The 16,383-nt window shown below is 37.3% G+C and overlaps 1 protein-coding gene across 1 annotated transcript; it reads right to left on the bottom strand.

Moving 5' to 3' along the window:
• Nucleotides 1–983: 983 nt before the first annotated feature.
• Nucleotides 984–16,131, bottom strand: xpc (xeroderma pigmentosum, complementation group C). The gene is made up of 15 exons (XM_081348988.1): nt 16,062–16,131; nt 15,819–15,960; nt 14,760–14,993; nt 14,514–14,622; nt 14,251–14,335; nt 10,435–10,592; nt 9,358–9,478; nt 8,734–8,826; nt 7,398–8,177; nt 6,622–6,782; nt 4,903–4,984; nt 4,675–4,806; nt 4,397–4,566; nt 1,724–1,817; nt 984–1,564 (listed from the first exon to the last, which is right to left on the bottom strand). The coding sequence occupies exons 2-15, from the start codon at nt 15,913–15,915 to the stop codon at nt 1,250–1,252; spliced, it is 2,631 nt and encodes an 876-aa protein (XP_081205114.1). The 5' UTR covers nt 15,916–15,960; nt 16,062–16,131; the 3' UTR covers nt 984–1,249.
• Nucleotides 16,132–16,383: the final 252 nt, after the last annotated feature.

The raw sequence follows: 16,383 nt of genomic DNA, 5'->3' as shown, positions 1-16,383 counted from the left end.
AATGTCTGTTTAGTAGTCCCTATGTGTAGCAGACAGCACAATTTAATTTTGAAGTGAACTGACATGAAGTGAAGGCCAAGTATGGTAATCCATACTCGGAATTTGTCCTCTGCATTTAACCCATCCAAGTTAGTGCACACACATTAGGAGCAGTGAGTAGTGAAGACACACACAACCAGAGCAGTGGGCAGCCATTCACAGCAGCTCCCGGGGAGCGATTTGAGGTTAGGTGGCTTGCTCAAGGGCACCTCAGTCATTTCCTGCCAGTACTGAGAATCGTAATTTAATCTAATTAAGTGATTAAAAGCAGTTGCAAACATTCACAAAATACACATACTCATCTTAGCACAGAGAACAAAAAGGCAACACTTTACATTTACTACCAAATAACATGTAATATCTTATGAATTTAACGTACATTGGAGTTCTTGAAAATGATGGGATATACTTGGTACTCTTGTGTGGCATTAGAGATAGCTGGGCATGGTTCATTATTAAAGACGTTATGAAATCGCAGGACTTTTCTTTCCTGTGTTGCTGTATTTCCTATTAAAACAGGAACTTTGACTGAATTCAAATAGCATACTACCATTATACTCATACTATGTCTGCCATATAAAGATATTGCAGAAATCAATTCTGCAATCTGAATTCAGTCAAACTTCCTGTTTCAATTGAAAATACATCAACATCAATGTGATTTCAGGACGTCTTTAATAATGTGTTATGTATATTCAATAGTATCCACTAAATTAGTCTGAAAGATTCATTTAAAAATGGTAAATAATGTGCTACTAAAATATTAATTCTATAATTAACTGTAACTTTTGGAAAGATACTTCCAAATTAAATTTGTTTTCCCAATTATCAGCCAAAAGTCCTATTCTGTGCAAAACCAGATCAGTAGGTGGGCACCTACAAAGAGTGAAAGACTCATCTAGTCAATGCCCAATGTTCGGAACTCACTCACAGACACAAAAAGCTGCAAACTATTTGTTTATTTGCATGGTTTTGTTTTTGAACAGCATGTTCTATAAAAATATGTATTCTGATAGAAAAAGAAATGTAGAGTCTGAACTGATGACATAAATGCTTGACATCTTCAAAATCCCCTGCATATGCACCTTACTGTGTTTATAAAAAGATTGTGGAGAGTAATAGAGTGGCTCACAGTTAGAGATAATATACGCTTATAAATGCAAAAAACATTTAAAAGGAAGACAAGAAAAGTAATAAAGGGCCGATTTAATCACACTTTTTCAAAAGGGAAGAGATTTTTCTGCTCTCCGCGTTTCTCTCGTTTAGTTACACGCCTAACAATCTTTTCCTCTTGTTCCTCAAGCCTGTTCTGCGGCCATGAACTAGCCAGAGAGGGTGGAGCTTTCTGATCCCTGCCCTCTTCCTCCTCATCGGAGGACAGTCCTTCAGCCAAGCCTTCTTTCCCTTGCATAAGCTCTGTCCTCGATACGAGCCCCTGTTGCCCATAGCGACGCTTCAGCCTCTCTTTTATCAACAGGCCTTTGACCAGCAGGGTCCAGTTAGCCACTACACGCTTCTCACGTTTCTGTTAAAAGATTCGAACAGTCATGTCCACACAATATTTACAAAACACAAATTTTTCACATTAAAATCAAAAGAACTATTTCTGAATCCTAGCTAAAATGTTTTTTTTTAGATGTTGGGTAAAGTTGACAATTTTTTGTAACACTAGAAATCAACACACCTCTTGATCTTTCTTCTGCTGGATATCTTGCTCATTTTCCCAGGCTGCTTTCAGGATTTCTTGGTGTTCTTCACAGACAATATAGCCATCGTTACTGAAACACATTGATCGTAGTATGTTAAAATGAGTATCGCAAAGGTAACCAGATATCCATGCACACTCTAATATAACCCATAATCTTTGCAAACAGTACATGTGCGAGTCTGAAGGTTTAGAATATATAATATGGTTTGAGTGATTAATAATCAATCTCACCAGATGAAAAATAATTATTTCATCTGCAACAACATTGTGAACTTTTATAAAGATGTGTTTGGCAGATCAACTTGCTACTTATTTTCTCTCCAATATTGTAGGAAGAATAGAGGGGTGCAGGTATGAGTTAGCATTTTAGCACTTCCTGTTCCATCATCCCGAAGGTTTTTGGTTAAATGGCTGAAATAAGGTCTATAGTGAACACAAGCTCAAGATACTTTCACGTTTTGTTCTACGACATAAAATACATAAATATTACCCCACTCGCGATTTTTTTAAGCTGTTATCTGCCTTGAAAAAGGCGGTTGCTAACAAGTGGCTAAATGGGACTACAGAGACTGTCGAGGAGATGCCATCACGCTGAACAGGTAAACTCTCATAGCGTATACAATTGTGCTCTTACAAACTATTCTAACTCAAACTTTCTTGGAAAATGTTTTTATTTAAAAACTGAAAGAGTTGTGATAGTCATAAACTTATGTTGATCACAGATCTTGTTTTTTGCGATAATCCAAAAGCCTATTGAAAAATCCTATTGGGTTTTTGTTGAGGGAACCAGTGTGATGCTAACTGCCGATTGGCCTATAGTTACATTATACCTGCACCACTCTATTGTAGTGTAAATCAAATAAACGGAAATGTGACATGTATATATGAAGACCTTAACTGTGACAAGACGATTGATGGGCCATTTTACGATGACAGGATGCCCGTAACTATGCAACAGCAAGGTCTGTGAAAGATGCAATAAAGATGTGGTAGTATATCCCAAAACTTGCCTACTCTTCTGCTACACATTCAAAAAGTATGTACTGTTTCTTCACAAAAAGAGTACATATTTTTAGGGTACAGCTTAAGTAAGCGAATTGTAATGTGATGCATGAGTTTAAACCTATCACATTTCACAGTGGGTGGGGCTACACAGTATGAATCTGCATAAACAGAAACCAAGCGAGTAACAAAATGTCCACACGTCCTGTCACTCAGTTGTGGCTGGATAGGACAAAACATTTATCGCTTTTATCGTATTGCCAGGGCCGCATTAAGGCCTCACTGGGCCCCGGGGCTACGAGTTACTGCATACCCCCCCCCCCCCCCCCCCCCAATCACTTTATGTCAGTATGACTTGATAATAGTGGATATAGGGGTGGATAATGAGCAAAATGTTGTCATTATACAAGTAATATTATCTTACAATAATGATGAGGAACTCTTTTCCGAAACGCGATAAATCCATTTCAATAGTTTGCAGGAAAATTAAAAATTTTTTACCTAGACCCACACTTTTGTGGATATTCAATTTATCCTGTTAAAATTTTTTTTTTTTGTTTTTTTTTTGTTTTTTCATTTCAAAATGCTATAAATCCATCCATTTGTTTCCCCAAAACGTTATAAATCCATCCATTTTTTTTTCCAAAACGCTATAAATCCATAATTTTTTTCCAAAAAATGATGGTTTGTCTTTTAAAAAAGTCTTTTGTTTTTTATTTTTCGTTTTCGTATTTATGAGGAAAAAAACAATGTTAGGCTGACAGTTCTCCAGAAGCGGTACTAAAAGACTTTAAAACTTTCACAGAGACCTCAAACAGAAAGCACAAAGCCTTTCTTTAAATCGAATTTCGTTTTGTATTAATTGTATCTTAATTTTAATACATTTTCCATTAACCAATTTCCTGTATTTAATAGCCTAAATAAAAAGTAGGCTAAATAGCCTATATAATCCAACCGGCGATTGAACTGGAGCTTAAGAACATCCCGAAACTCAGCGTATAAAAGGTAGCCTACTCACCTCACAGACCTATTTTTAAAAAAAATATTATCTATTATCTACAGAAAGCTTGAAATCTTTACTTTTAAACAGAACCATTCAAAACAAAATAAAACCATGTAATCGAAATGTGCATTTCTCTCCGGCCCAGCGCATTAACTACTGAAGATTGCGATTCAGTAGCCTATCGTCAACTTAATCTTTGCAATAAACAATTAAAATGTCTCATTGCAATATTTTACATATTCATAATCATTACTTGCTGGTTCTTTGTGACAGCTTTTAGGTGCCGTTTATGAACGCGTCACTACTGCATCAGCACCGAAAACTCTGCGTGAGTAAGATGTGTGGTGTGACTCGTGAGTAACTAAAGAAGGGTCTTTTGCAAATGGTCAATTAATAATATTAATAATGATACCATGATAATGCATGTAATTTACGGCAAAGCGCCACCAAGTAACAGGGCTGATTTGTGTGGGACGTGGTAAGACTTTGGCAATCAGCGTTACCGATGGCTAGTCATATGCTCCACAGCCAATCACGGGCCCCCTCCTTGCTCGGGCCCCGGGGCTTTAGCCCCGCCTAGCCCTATGGTTAATACGGCCCTGCGTATTGCACCTGGTTAGGACAAGTTTAACACACAAACTTACACAGCATGTGCAAATCCACAATGGTAATCAAAACCCGTCACTGCTGTAGCACAGTCTATGTTCAGTTTCCGAGCCACTCTGTGCAGATTTGGCAAATGCAGGTGAACACATCCTACTGGTAACATGCACGACTTAAACATGTACACATTCCCGAACTCATTACGTGGTACCTGAAACACACAAATTCAGATTAGGACTCCAGCAAAGAACAGATCAGTATATCTCATGCTCTTAATGTTCTTAAATTTGATTAAAAAAATTAAATAATTCAAACCCACTTTGCCATCAACTGCGATCGGAGGCTGGTACTCTTCAGTTTGCCAGACTCCAAAAAGAGCCAGATCTTTGACACCTTTCTGCTCGGACATCATCCTGGCCTTACGAGAACGATTGGAAAAACCAACCACCATCTGACACACAGCACTTAATATTAAAAACAAGTCATGGCATATTTATTGTACAAAGGCTAAATATGTATGAAAAAACGTATCATGATCAAAACAGACCTTGTATGGCTCTTCTCCTAGTCGAACTGTTCGTGCTTCCTTCAACCAGGTATCTCTAGAATGGAGCGTCTGCACACAGTCTCTGAAAATAAATAAACACCATTAACAAAACGCCTGCATTTCTATTTGTTCTTGTGTCTCAGATGTGGGAAACTATCTAAATATGTCCACTAAAATGGAAAAGAATGTATCCATAGATTTAGATCACCTTTGCCATCATCTGATGCTCACTTAAAGTGTTGTTGTTGTTAACTAAAACTATTAAAAATAGTTTTAGGTCATTAAAATAAAGCTGAAAGAAAATGGAAAATAAATATCAGATGAAAAACAAACTAAAATGATAAAATACTAAAACTTAAACTAAAATTTAAATGAAAACTAAAATATTAAATGTAAAATAGATATGACAATTCAAAATATGAATACATCTGTAATATTGTATAAATACTAAAATAACACTGACTAAATTTTTAAAAAATACTAGAAAGATATTATAATAACTGTTAAATGTAATCTTTAGTAAATATCAAAATGAATATTATATCCATTATTTTGCATTCATTATAGTGTTGTGATGCCCAAATTCACGTGTAGCATTTAAAATGTTTGATTTTAGATTTTAGGTTTTTGTTTAATTTATTTAGTAAACAGTATAGAGTTTCAGTATCGAATCAAAGTCCCTTTCAATGAAAGTCATTTCAATCTGCGGCCATATTTGAAACGCCTGTGGGCAGCTATTTTGGGCATCCAAGACCAAGGTTACTTCTGAAATCGTATACTTCCCTACTATACACTAGGCAAAAACCAGTATGTGACAAAATAAGTATGTCTGAATTCACAGTACTCATTAAAAAGTAGGCAAAAAGTACCCGGATGACCTACTATTCCCAGTGTCCATACGATGGACACTTTACTATCCCATGAGGCCAAGGGAGAGGATTTGTGAATGGCAGTGAAGCAACATAACTGATGTTGGTAGGTCACATGATAATGACAACATGGCGAATGTAGTACATCCGGATTACATTCATACTACACACATTCATACTATACAGAACCTACTTTTTTTAGTGATCGTGAAATAATTACTTACTCAAAATAAGTACATATTCAAGAGAGTATGCGATTTCGAACACAGTCCTACACAGTCACAGTCCTTTCAGTCCAAGTCCTATCTACTTGAACTGGGAAATCCTGAAATCTCAAAAACTGCTTGTAGAACTCACATGTAAATAACATATTTAAAATCAGCAACAAAATCTGACATAAACAGTCCCATAGATGTTGTTTCTTATGCTCAAACATTGTTAAAAGAGCTTTTTTTCACGCTTGACCAGCCAACAAGAGCTTCGAACGGCAGCTGCAGTGATGCAATGACTTTACCAATTGAAATCATTTGTTTAAAAGGCGGGACTTATTCAGCCATATTGCGCATTGCATTTTCCCCCATTCATAAGCAATATGAGTGCATCGTCTTTATGTATCTAAAGTATTTGGTTTAATATCAGGTTAATATCTTTGGTTTAAAAAGATATTTGGTTCATACTGGTTATTTGTCATAACATCAAAAAAGTTTTTATCTGTATTAATATAATTCAAACAGTATGTCTTGTTCTAAAGCAGATTTACAAAAGGAATATTCATCCATCTTTCATATCGTACATTACAATGTTGTGATACCTACATTCACTTGTAGTACACAAAATATATGGGGTTTACCGTGAATAAACTGGTTCTCCTCTGCAGTACCCCAGGACAGCGGCTGTAGAGGGGTAGAGGGCCTCGTATTTAAGCAGGTGCCTCTTAAGCGCGTACAGTGGATGGTTCTTAAATTCTGCGATGGATGTCGGCAACGGCTTGTTCAGTAACTTAGCCTGCATCTGATGATGAGGAGCACAGGTGAATCTTAATGCACGTCACATGTGATGTAGGCAAGTTAGTGTGTGAACACTACCGTACAAAAGTTTGGGGTTGGTAAGATTTTGAAGAAGTCTCTTATGCTCACCCAGGCTGCATTTATTTGATCAAAAATACAGTAAAACAGTAATGTTATGAAATGTTATTACAATTTAAAATAACAGTTTTCTATTTGAGTATACAGTATTTTAAAATATAATTTATTGATGGCAAAGCTGAATTTTTAGCATCATCACTCCAGTCTTCAGTGTCAAATAATCCTTCAGAAATCATTCTAATATGCTGATTTGCTGCTCAAAAAACATCTCTTATTATTATCCGTTGAAAACAGTTGTGCTGCTTTATTTATTCATTTATTTTTGTAAAACATTTTTTAGGATTTTTTGATAATTAGAAAGTTCAAAAGAACAGCATTTATTTGCAATAGACATCTTTTGTAACATTATAATTGTCTTTACTTTCACTTTTGATCAATTTAATGAGTCCTTACTGAATAAAAATATTAATAAAAATAAATAAATAAATACTTACTGACCCCAAGCTTTTGATCACAAGTGTAAGTGAGAGTGCAAACGTACCTCCTGATCCTCTTTCTGTCCTCGTTCGGTCTCTGGAGACTTGTAGAGCTCCATAGTCTCTTCCCACCATTCAGAGTCGACGCGCCGTCGCCGTGATGATGTCAGCCACGTGGGGTCATACCTGCTGCTAAGATCTTTCAGGTAGCCCTCGTCATCCACGGCCACCACATAAGTGATCGGTTGAGTCGCCTGATCTGAGCAGAGCTGCGGTTGGCCGACTCCTTGATCCACATCAACACACACCCACCTCCCGGTGCTTTCCAAATAAACCTCCAACCACTCATCCGCCCCTTTCCCCTCTTTTCTTTTACGTCTTTGTTTCTTTCTCTCTTTCTCCTCCTCCTCCTCCTCCTCTTCCTCCTCCTCTTCCTCTTCACTTCTCTCCTCCTGTTTGACCTTGTTCGAACTCCGAGGAGCCCCACCTTTGCCTTTCAACTTTGACTTTCTGCATACTTTAATGGGCCCGTCAGAGTCTTCACTGTCATCCTCATTGGTTGGCTTAAACTCCTCTTCACTCTGTTCCTCCTCCTCACTGCTGGCTTCTTTGTATGACACTTTTGAAGCTACACTTCTTCTTCTGCTGTTTTTGGGTTTCAGGCCCACTGCTGCCTCTTTCTCTCCTCCATCCTCTTTCTTTTTCTTTCTCTTTCCGCCTCCTTCCTCTTTTACTGCAGCAGTCGCTGATGATGGGCGTTTGGATCCAGGGGATATCTTAGGCTTTGGGGAGGGTTTCTCTGATTGATCTTTCTCTGGAGAGCTCTTGGTAGGTGTGCTCTTGTTCTAAAAGCAAGAAAAAAATGTTCAGTCCATCAAAAAACAAAAAGAATTTTCACAAGCAAAAGAAACACAGTGAGAATCCCCCCCAAAAAACAGTAGCACCTCACTGCAGTACACGAGATCCAGGGGGCAGAGTTGGGTCCAGATCCAGGGGGTGGAGATTGGTAGGTTTAGGGGTGGCTTTAGGGATCAGGGGGTGGAGATTGGTAGGTTTAGGGGTGGCTTTAGGGATCAGGGGGTGGAGATTGGTAGGTTTAGTGGTAGCTTTAGGGGTGGGGTTAGGGATCAGGGGGTGGAGATTGTAGGTTTAGGGGTGGGTTTAGGGATCAGGGGGTGGAGATTGGTAGGTTTAGGGGTGGGTTTAGGGATCAGGGGGTGGAGATTGGAAGGTTTAGGGATCAGGGGGTGGAGATTGGTAGGTTTAGTGGTAGGTTTAGGGATCAGGGGGTGGAGATGGGTAGATTTAGGTATATGTAAGGTGGGAGGAGTTGGATCTGGATCCAACCCCGCCTCCTGGATATTGTGTTCTGCAGTGAGGACCATCTCCAAAAAAAATCACCTTGGTAGCAGGTGGTGGCTTCAGAGGAAGAGGTTGTAAAGACAGCACCAAGCGACAGAAGAGTCGCAATGACCGCAGGACCAATAAGAACAGCTGCAGAAAGTGACATCACAGGTCAGAACCAAAATCAGCTAAACATCAATACACTACCACTCAAAGTTTGGGGTCAGCAAGACTCTTTTAAAGGATTTTAAACTTTTATTCAGCAAAAATATAGAGCAGCACAACTGTTCAACATTGATAAATGATAATAATAAGAAATATTTCTTGAGCTTAAAATCAGCATATTAGAATGATTTCTGAAAGATCATGTGACTGAACACCGGAGTAAACATTCAGAGGATTAAATGAAATCTTAAAATAAATTCAAATAGACAACTGTTATTTTAAATTGTAATAATATTTCACAATATTATTGTTTCTACTCTATTTTTGATCAATTAAATGCAGCCTTGCTGAGCATATAAGACTTTTTTCAAAAACATTTAAAAATTCTAACCAACCCCAAACTTTTGAACAGTAATGTAGCTTGTATATTATTAAGATACCAGTTACATTACTTATATACATGATTTATGCATAATTCATCCACTATGAGGTCAAGGAAAGTAAGATCTCTCTCACGTAGTTCATCTCCTCATGGTCCCTTGCAGATAAACAGCCCATTCGTTTTTCCAGCACCGTCCTCAACTCCACTCCCTTCTCCTCAGGTAAGGCGGGGTTTAGTGTAAACGTCACTTGAAACCTGGTAGGGGGGGGGGGGTCACACCACAAAAATGATTAATTTACATAAAACACAATCGGAGATGATCAATCCAATATTTGCATACAGCGTAGGAATTTGTGTCTTTTGCAGAGGTACATTTTCCTGGCTAAATGTAAATTGTCTATCTCAAATCAAAGAACAATCTGATTATTTAAGGGCCTGTTTACACCTAGTTACTTCAAATGTTTTTACTGACTGGATAGCTATCTGATTTGTTAAAAGGGTGCCATTTACATTTGGCCACATAGGCCAACAGATATGAGCAGCGTTTTATCAATCATCAGCTTATTTCAAGATCAAAGGCCACAACAGGAGAGCGGCATCAGCACTGGTAAGATCCTTTAGTCTCACTACTTTTAATGAAGATGAATATGAATATGTGTTAAGCATCTGCAACTTATTTTTGGTTTCATTTGCAGCAGTTTGCATGTTGGCTTGCTGAAGAGATACTCAGCTACTCATCTGGGGCGATGCGTGTTGCAGTAGTGCTGTCATTTCTGGCTATAACGCTCTCACGTGTTTATTTTTTAACATTTTGAGTAAAATGTGGCTTCAACAACCAGATGCATTTACACTTGTCCAGTTTCGCCTGGAATGCATCTCAAACCACCTCTAACGGTTTGAGTGATCAGATTTAAATCAGTCTCAAAAGCATTTTGGAGGGCATTTACAACATACCATGTTTTCATGATTGGATAGCTATCCGATCAGAGAAAACACATTAAGTGCCCAGGTGTAAACAGGCACTAAGATGCATTAAAGGGATTGTCCAACCCAAAAAGGAAAATTCTGTCATCTTACACTCATATAGCTCTAAACCTGTATGACTTGTTCTACTTTGGAGACGTTTCTCAAATATGTTCAACAAAAGAAATAAAGTCATACAAGTTTGGAGTTAAATGTAAAACTCCCTCAAGAAGGCAAATCAGGCTTACCATTTGAGAAGCCCCTCCAGAAAGCCAGTGTTTATGCGTTTTATAGCAACTGTGGTAAAGTGGGCAGGCAGTAGTGACAACGCAATAGCCAACAGGTCAGGCTCACAGACGAGTCTGTTTCGAAACAAACCACCAGCCAATAGGCAAAGCAAATGAACCTGTTAGACAGAGTAAATAAGAAATCAAATCATATACCAGTACAATACAAGTAAAAAAGCCAAAATAATGATAAAGTGAGTTCATATTGTACATTACTACTGCATTTTATTGCTATAAACATATTATATTATATTGTATATAGGGATGACGATTTAACACGTTAGTTAAATTAATTACTAATGGAAAAATAATAATTAAATTTAACGCATTTAATGCACCCGCCCCCTCCTCAGACCTATGTAGTTCATCTTACAGTTCACACAGTTGATTGGTGATAAACATGATGCAGGGCAACAACTCACTGTGTGATGTAGCCTATAGAATGCAGAATGCCCCTAAAATTCTAAATATCAGGGCAAAAATGCCCCTGTATGAGTTTTGTCTCATCTATAGGCCTATATATGATATAGTATTAGTTAAGCAACATCAATATCACATGAGAAATGAGCGCAATATCACACGAGTGCTGTTTTTATCCCGTATATATATGTGACCCTGGATCACAAAACCAGTCTTATGTTGCACGGGTATATTTGTGGCAATAGCTAACAAAACATTGTATAGGTCAAAATTATAGATTTTTCTTTTATGCCAAAAATCATTAGGATATTAAGTAAAGATCATGTTTCATGAAGATATTTTGTAAATTTCCCACCTTAAATATATAAAACATTTATTTTTGTGAATGGATGCAGCACTATCACCAATAGAAATGGACAACTTTAAAGGCGATTTTCTTAATATTTTGATTTTCCTGTACCCTCAGATTCCAGATTTTCAATAGTTGTATCTCGGCCAGATATTGTCCTATCCTAACAAACCATACATCAATGGAAAGATTATGTATTCAGCTTTCAGATGATGTATAAATCTCAATTTAAAAAAAATTACACATAAGACTGGTTTTGTGGTCCAGGGTCACATATTGATTTTACACAAAAGTTCAGTGTATAATAATGTTGTGATATATTTTACATGCAATATAGTCCGTTTTACTCACTTTGAATATTGAATATTTCTGAATATTGATCAATCACAAACACGAAACTAGTAAATAAAATAATTTTATATGCAATTTAATAACATATAGTTATATATATGAATGGGTTGTTTGTCAACTTAAGGCATGCCGTGGGAGTTTCCAGTGTTGACACTTCCATAAAATAGCCTACTGGCAGCGCTGTAGTTTTGCTTTACTATGCTAAAAATATGAAAAATACAATACACAAATAAATCATATTATAAATACACAAGCCTGATTTTTGTTTTAATTGTCAGAAAATTATGATTTAAAAAAACACAATGATGCTTAGCTTACCTAATAATTTATGATTTAATAAATAAATTATTCAATAATAAAATAATTGTTTATATACAGTTTATTTATATGTAATTTTATTTCATCCCCTCTCCCCGCATTAAAAAGCGAACTTCCTATTTTGGGGATAGTGTGCCCAAAAATGAAAATTCTGTATATTCACTCCCTCGTTTCGTTTCAAATCTGTATGGCTTTCTTTCTTTTGCGGAACATACAAGAAGATATTTTGAAGAATGTTGGTAACCAAACTGTTTTGGTCAGTAAAACATCTAAATACCAATTCAGTTGAAGCTTCTGAAAAAAATCATGGCTGTTGTAGCTTAAAAATGAATGTTGATTCAAATAAAATATTTTTATTTGTAATGTCTATTTGATGCTTTTCTCATTTAACACAATAATGACTTTATGATCTTTTGGGTGTAATTTCTCAGCCAAATTTGATGTGCAATTAATTTGAGATTAATTAGATTAAAAAATTTAATTGCTTGACAGCCCTAATTATATTATTCAAAAAAGCGGGATCAGTACGATTTTTTTCTGAAAGAAATTAATACTTCTGAAGGATCATGTGACAATGAAGACTAGAGGAATGGCTGATTCAGCTTTGCCATCACAGTAATATATTACATTTTAAAATATATTTTAATTTAATTTTCACAATATTTCACAATATTTCTATTTTACTGATTAAATTTAAATCATTTAAATATTTGAAATAAATGATGACCTTGATGAGCATAAAGGGCCCGATATACTTCAAGCGAATTTGAAGATTGAACAGGTGTGATGTCATTTCGAACAACATCAGGCCAAAAAGAAGTTCGTTTTGTTCTCGTTTCGTGAGTTTGAAACAGTTTGCCAAAGCGAACTTTCCAGAAAAGTTGTTCTGGCTGGTAGACACCACTGAACTACCACTGGTCCATAGCAATTATGTAATAGGTAGGTGTGCTCTGAGGCTCCACCTTCTTTCACATGGAAATCATCTCCGGTTCATTTCTTCTGTTCAGTTCGCCGAGGTCAGACGTCAGCAAGTAAAACATGAACACACTGGAGAGCCGCTTTATAATAGAAAATGAAGTTGTATTTCTAACTGAGACACTGACACTGTTTTTTCATGTTTAATACTGTAAACATGCCTTTTGAACAATCTATTGTATAAAGGGGTATATAAATAAACGTGGCTTGACTTTACTGGAGTGCCGAATTGGAGAGCTTGTGCAAACATCCACATCGCCTATGATCAAATGCTTTCAGAACTACTGTTTTCTCCTCGCGGAAATTTTTGTGGTGTTTATTTTGTTATTAAAAGGGAAACGTGCTGCACATATTAACAAATTCATTTAAAGGTGCTCTAAGTAAGGGATAATGTATAGTGAGCCGGTTGTTATAGTGAATAACAACCCCGACAGGCTGAACGGGATCCCGACGCGAAGCGGAGGGATCTTGAATCAGCCTGAAGGGGTTGTTATTCACTATAACAACCGGCTCACTATACATTATCCCGCTTATTACATGGCTACCTACAAAATAAATAAATAATTTGACACAAATTCTTTATTTAAAAAGGAGTTTATTGATTTAAAAACGATTGTATTGCTTCCGCTAAAGAAAATAGTCCATTCCGCGTCCATAGCAACGCGCTGTTTTTCATGGCAACGGTCTGTTATACTTCGCAGCGGTCTGTTATCAAGAAATAACAGACTGCATTCTACATTGGAATTCAGCCAAGCCATGTAATAATCGATGTTAGCGTAGAAGCGTCACTTCTTGTTGACGTTCAAAGTATTGTCAAACAAAACAGAGGCTAATTCGACCCTCCCTCCTCCTCATCCCGTCCCCTCCCCCTCCCTTCCATGCTTCCTTTTTCCTCTTCTTTGCTATTTGTTCATCGGAACGTTGTCTCTTTGGTCATGGGGCGGTCATACCAAAATTCATTCAATGTTATGTTTCGAGGTCCAGGTTGGCCCAGTTTGTTTTTGTTGCCGTTTGTGGAGCCTGGGCTGTCTACAGAGACCCCGTTTTTTTACAGTGTGTTCAGGGGACAGGCAGCTAGCGGATAGTGAGGAGATGTTTGCTGTATGTGACAAAAAATGTTTCAGCCTAAAAAACGTGTGACATCGCTTAGAGCACCTTTAAAGGGTGGCGTTGGATGTTCGCTAACAGTATACGACTGCTCCCGTATTTTGAACTTCTTTTTACCCCAAAACGAAGAATGAAAAAGAACTTCACTGTGAGTATATCAGGGCCTCAAGGCTTTCAAACATGTTAGTATGTGTATGTTTAGTTAAAAAAAAAAAAAAAAAAAAAAAAAAAAAAAAAACAGACATAAACACACATACCTTGTGGGTATCCACCAGCAGCTCCTTGTTAAATCGTTTTATCGTTCGACGCAGATAAGTTTCAAACTCTGCTTTCCTTTTCTCCCTGGAAACAGTTGTCATAGTGTTACAATTTTCCTTTTAATCTTTCTAACCCTCACAGCACCTTTTGATTGCAACTATCTTGTGGACATTTACCACACTAAAGAATTTCATCACTTAGCAATCTGACACTTATTAAATATCTCTCTCTCTCTCTCTCTCTCTCTCACACACATACTCACTTCCTCTGCCTCTTGTGAGCCATGTCTGGAGTCTCGATCTCAATCTCCACAGGTTTTGACAGTTCTGCTAGTTCTGTCGAGTCCACAGGACCCAGCGGTTCTGCCATCTCTGTGAAAGCACAGTTAAAAACAGTGTGTATGAGTGCTGAAAAACACACCAGCTTAGAACACTTACTTAATGATATTGTAATGCATAAACATACAGTCTAAACAAATATCAATAATTCAAAAAATGAGACTATGTACCTTCCACTTCCTCCCAGTCCTCCTCATCTTCACTCTCTTCTTCTTCTTCTTTCACTTGTTTTGATGGGCTCATCTCCTCATTGTTGTCACTCATGTCCTCTGGCTCTTCAGTTTTAACTTCGTTGTCCCGGAAGTACTTGCTTGTCCTCTCGTCAGAGGCATCTTTGACCTTTTTGGACACACGGGACGTCACCCTGGAGTTTTTGCGGTTGTTTTTGTCCACAATACCATTTTCTGAAACAGACAAGCAGAACAAAGATGTACTAGAGAGCAGAAAACATTTATTACCTTATCAGTCAATGCTGGACATACCTGATCGACATTTCAGTCCCCATTTTATTACTTAAATGTGTATTTTAGTCTAAAATGTTGTTGTTGTTTTATACAGAATACTGTCTAAATAAAATGTCTGAAGATCCCTGGGTCAGAGTATTAAAGGGATAGTCCACCCAAAAATGAAGATTCGGTCATCACTTACTCAACCTCAAGTTGTTCCAACCATGTATGAGTTTCTTTGTTCTGTTGAACACAAACAAAGATATTGTAAAGAATATTGGCAATCAAACAGTTGACGGTAGCCACTGACTTCCACTGTAGGAGAAAAAAAATACTGTGGAAGTCAACTGCCTGGTTACAAACATTCTTTAAAATATCTTCTTTTGGGTTAAACAGAAGACAGAAACTCATACATGTTTGGAACAACATAAGAGTGAGTAAATGATGACAGAATTTTCATTTTTGGGTGAACCATCCCTTTAAAATCGACCCTAAAGCACCCAAAACACACATGATCCCAAATATGTACGCTAGACACGCCCACACTCATTTATTGATGACATTCATTTAATGAACTGACAAAAAGAAGGGCTTAATTTGAAATGCATCCGTTAAAAACAAGCACCGCAAGAGAAGTCGAGCGAGAGTGACTGCACACCTGCATACTGCAGCTGTCTGCATCAACCGTGCACTAAATTCAAACTATTACTGTTCATTCATATTCATATTATTCTAAGACTGAGCATCAGAGAGACAAAGTACATTTTTATGGAGCGTAGATACCTTTGTTTTTTGGGGTTTTGGATGCCGGTTTTTTCTTTGCAATCTGCTTCGCTTTCTTTGTGTCCGTTTTCTGCTGTGTCTCTTTTCTCTTTGCCATTTGCTGTTTCTGTGAGATCGCGGAGTGTTTCAGGACAAATTAACTCTGATGCATTCAGAGAAAGAGTGATAGACTTGCATTACACGTCAACGTCTTGTGTAATGTAACCTGAAGACCACTGTTACCCAACACAATCCCTTCCCCACCTTTCATAACACCGAAAGCATGCACTTTACTTGCAGGAGATCCGAATAAACGTCACATCCGCCTCTTACTAACGTTGTATAATTGCAATGTGGTGATTTAAACGCTAGGAGGGGATGTTGCACAGACTTCTTTTATTGTTATCAAGGTGTTAAAAGGTTAGTTCACCCAAAAATGAAGGTTCTGTCATCATTTACTCACCCTCAAGTTGTTCCAAACCTGTATGAGTTTCTTTCATTTCTTTCTTTCATTTCTGCTGAACACAAAAGAAGATATTTTGAAGAATGTCGGTAACCAAACAGTTGCTGGACCCCATCGACTTGC

The sequence above is a fragment of the Scardinius erythrophthalmus genome, assembly GCF_964197995.2.
Source record: "Scardinius erythrophthalmus genome assembly, chromosome: 20".
Lineage (NCBI taxonomy): Eukaryota > Metazoa > Chordata > Actinopteri > Cypriniformes > Leuciscidae > Scardinius > Scardinius erythrophthalmus.
Note: the sequence above shows the minus strand (reverse complement) of the source record. Positions and strands in the feature narration are given on the sequence as shown.

What these genes read in the sequence shown, in the direction of transcription:
- xpc (XM_081348988.1), bottom strand. Translation starts at nt 15,915, where the DNA reads ATGGCAAAGAGAAAAGAGACACAGCAGAAAACGGACACAAAGAAAGCG. An exon ending in GGACTGGGAGGAAGTGGAAG is followed by an intron (nt 14,623 to 14,759) that starts GTACATAGTCTC and finishes GTGCTTTCACAG; the next exon opens with AGATGGCAGAACCGCTGGGT. An exon ending in TAGGAGAAGAGCCATACAAG is followed by an intron (nt 4,807 to 4,902) that starts GTCTGTTTTGAT and finishes GCTGTGTGTCAG; the next exon opens with ATGGTGGTTGGTTTTTCCAA.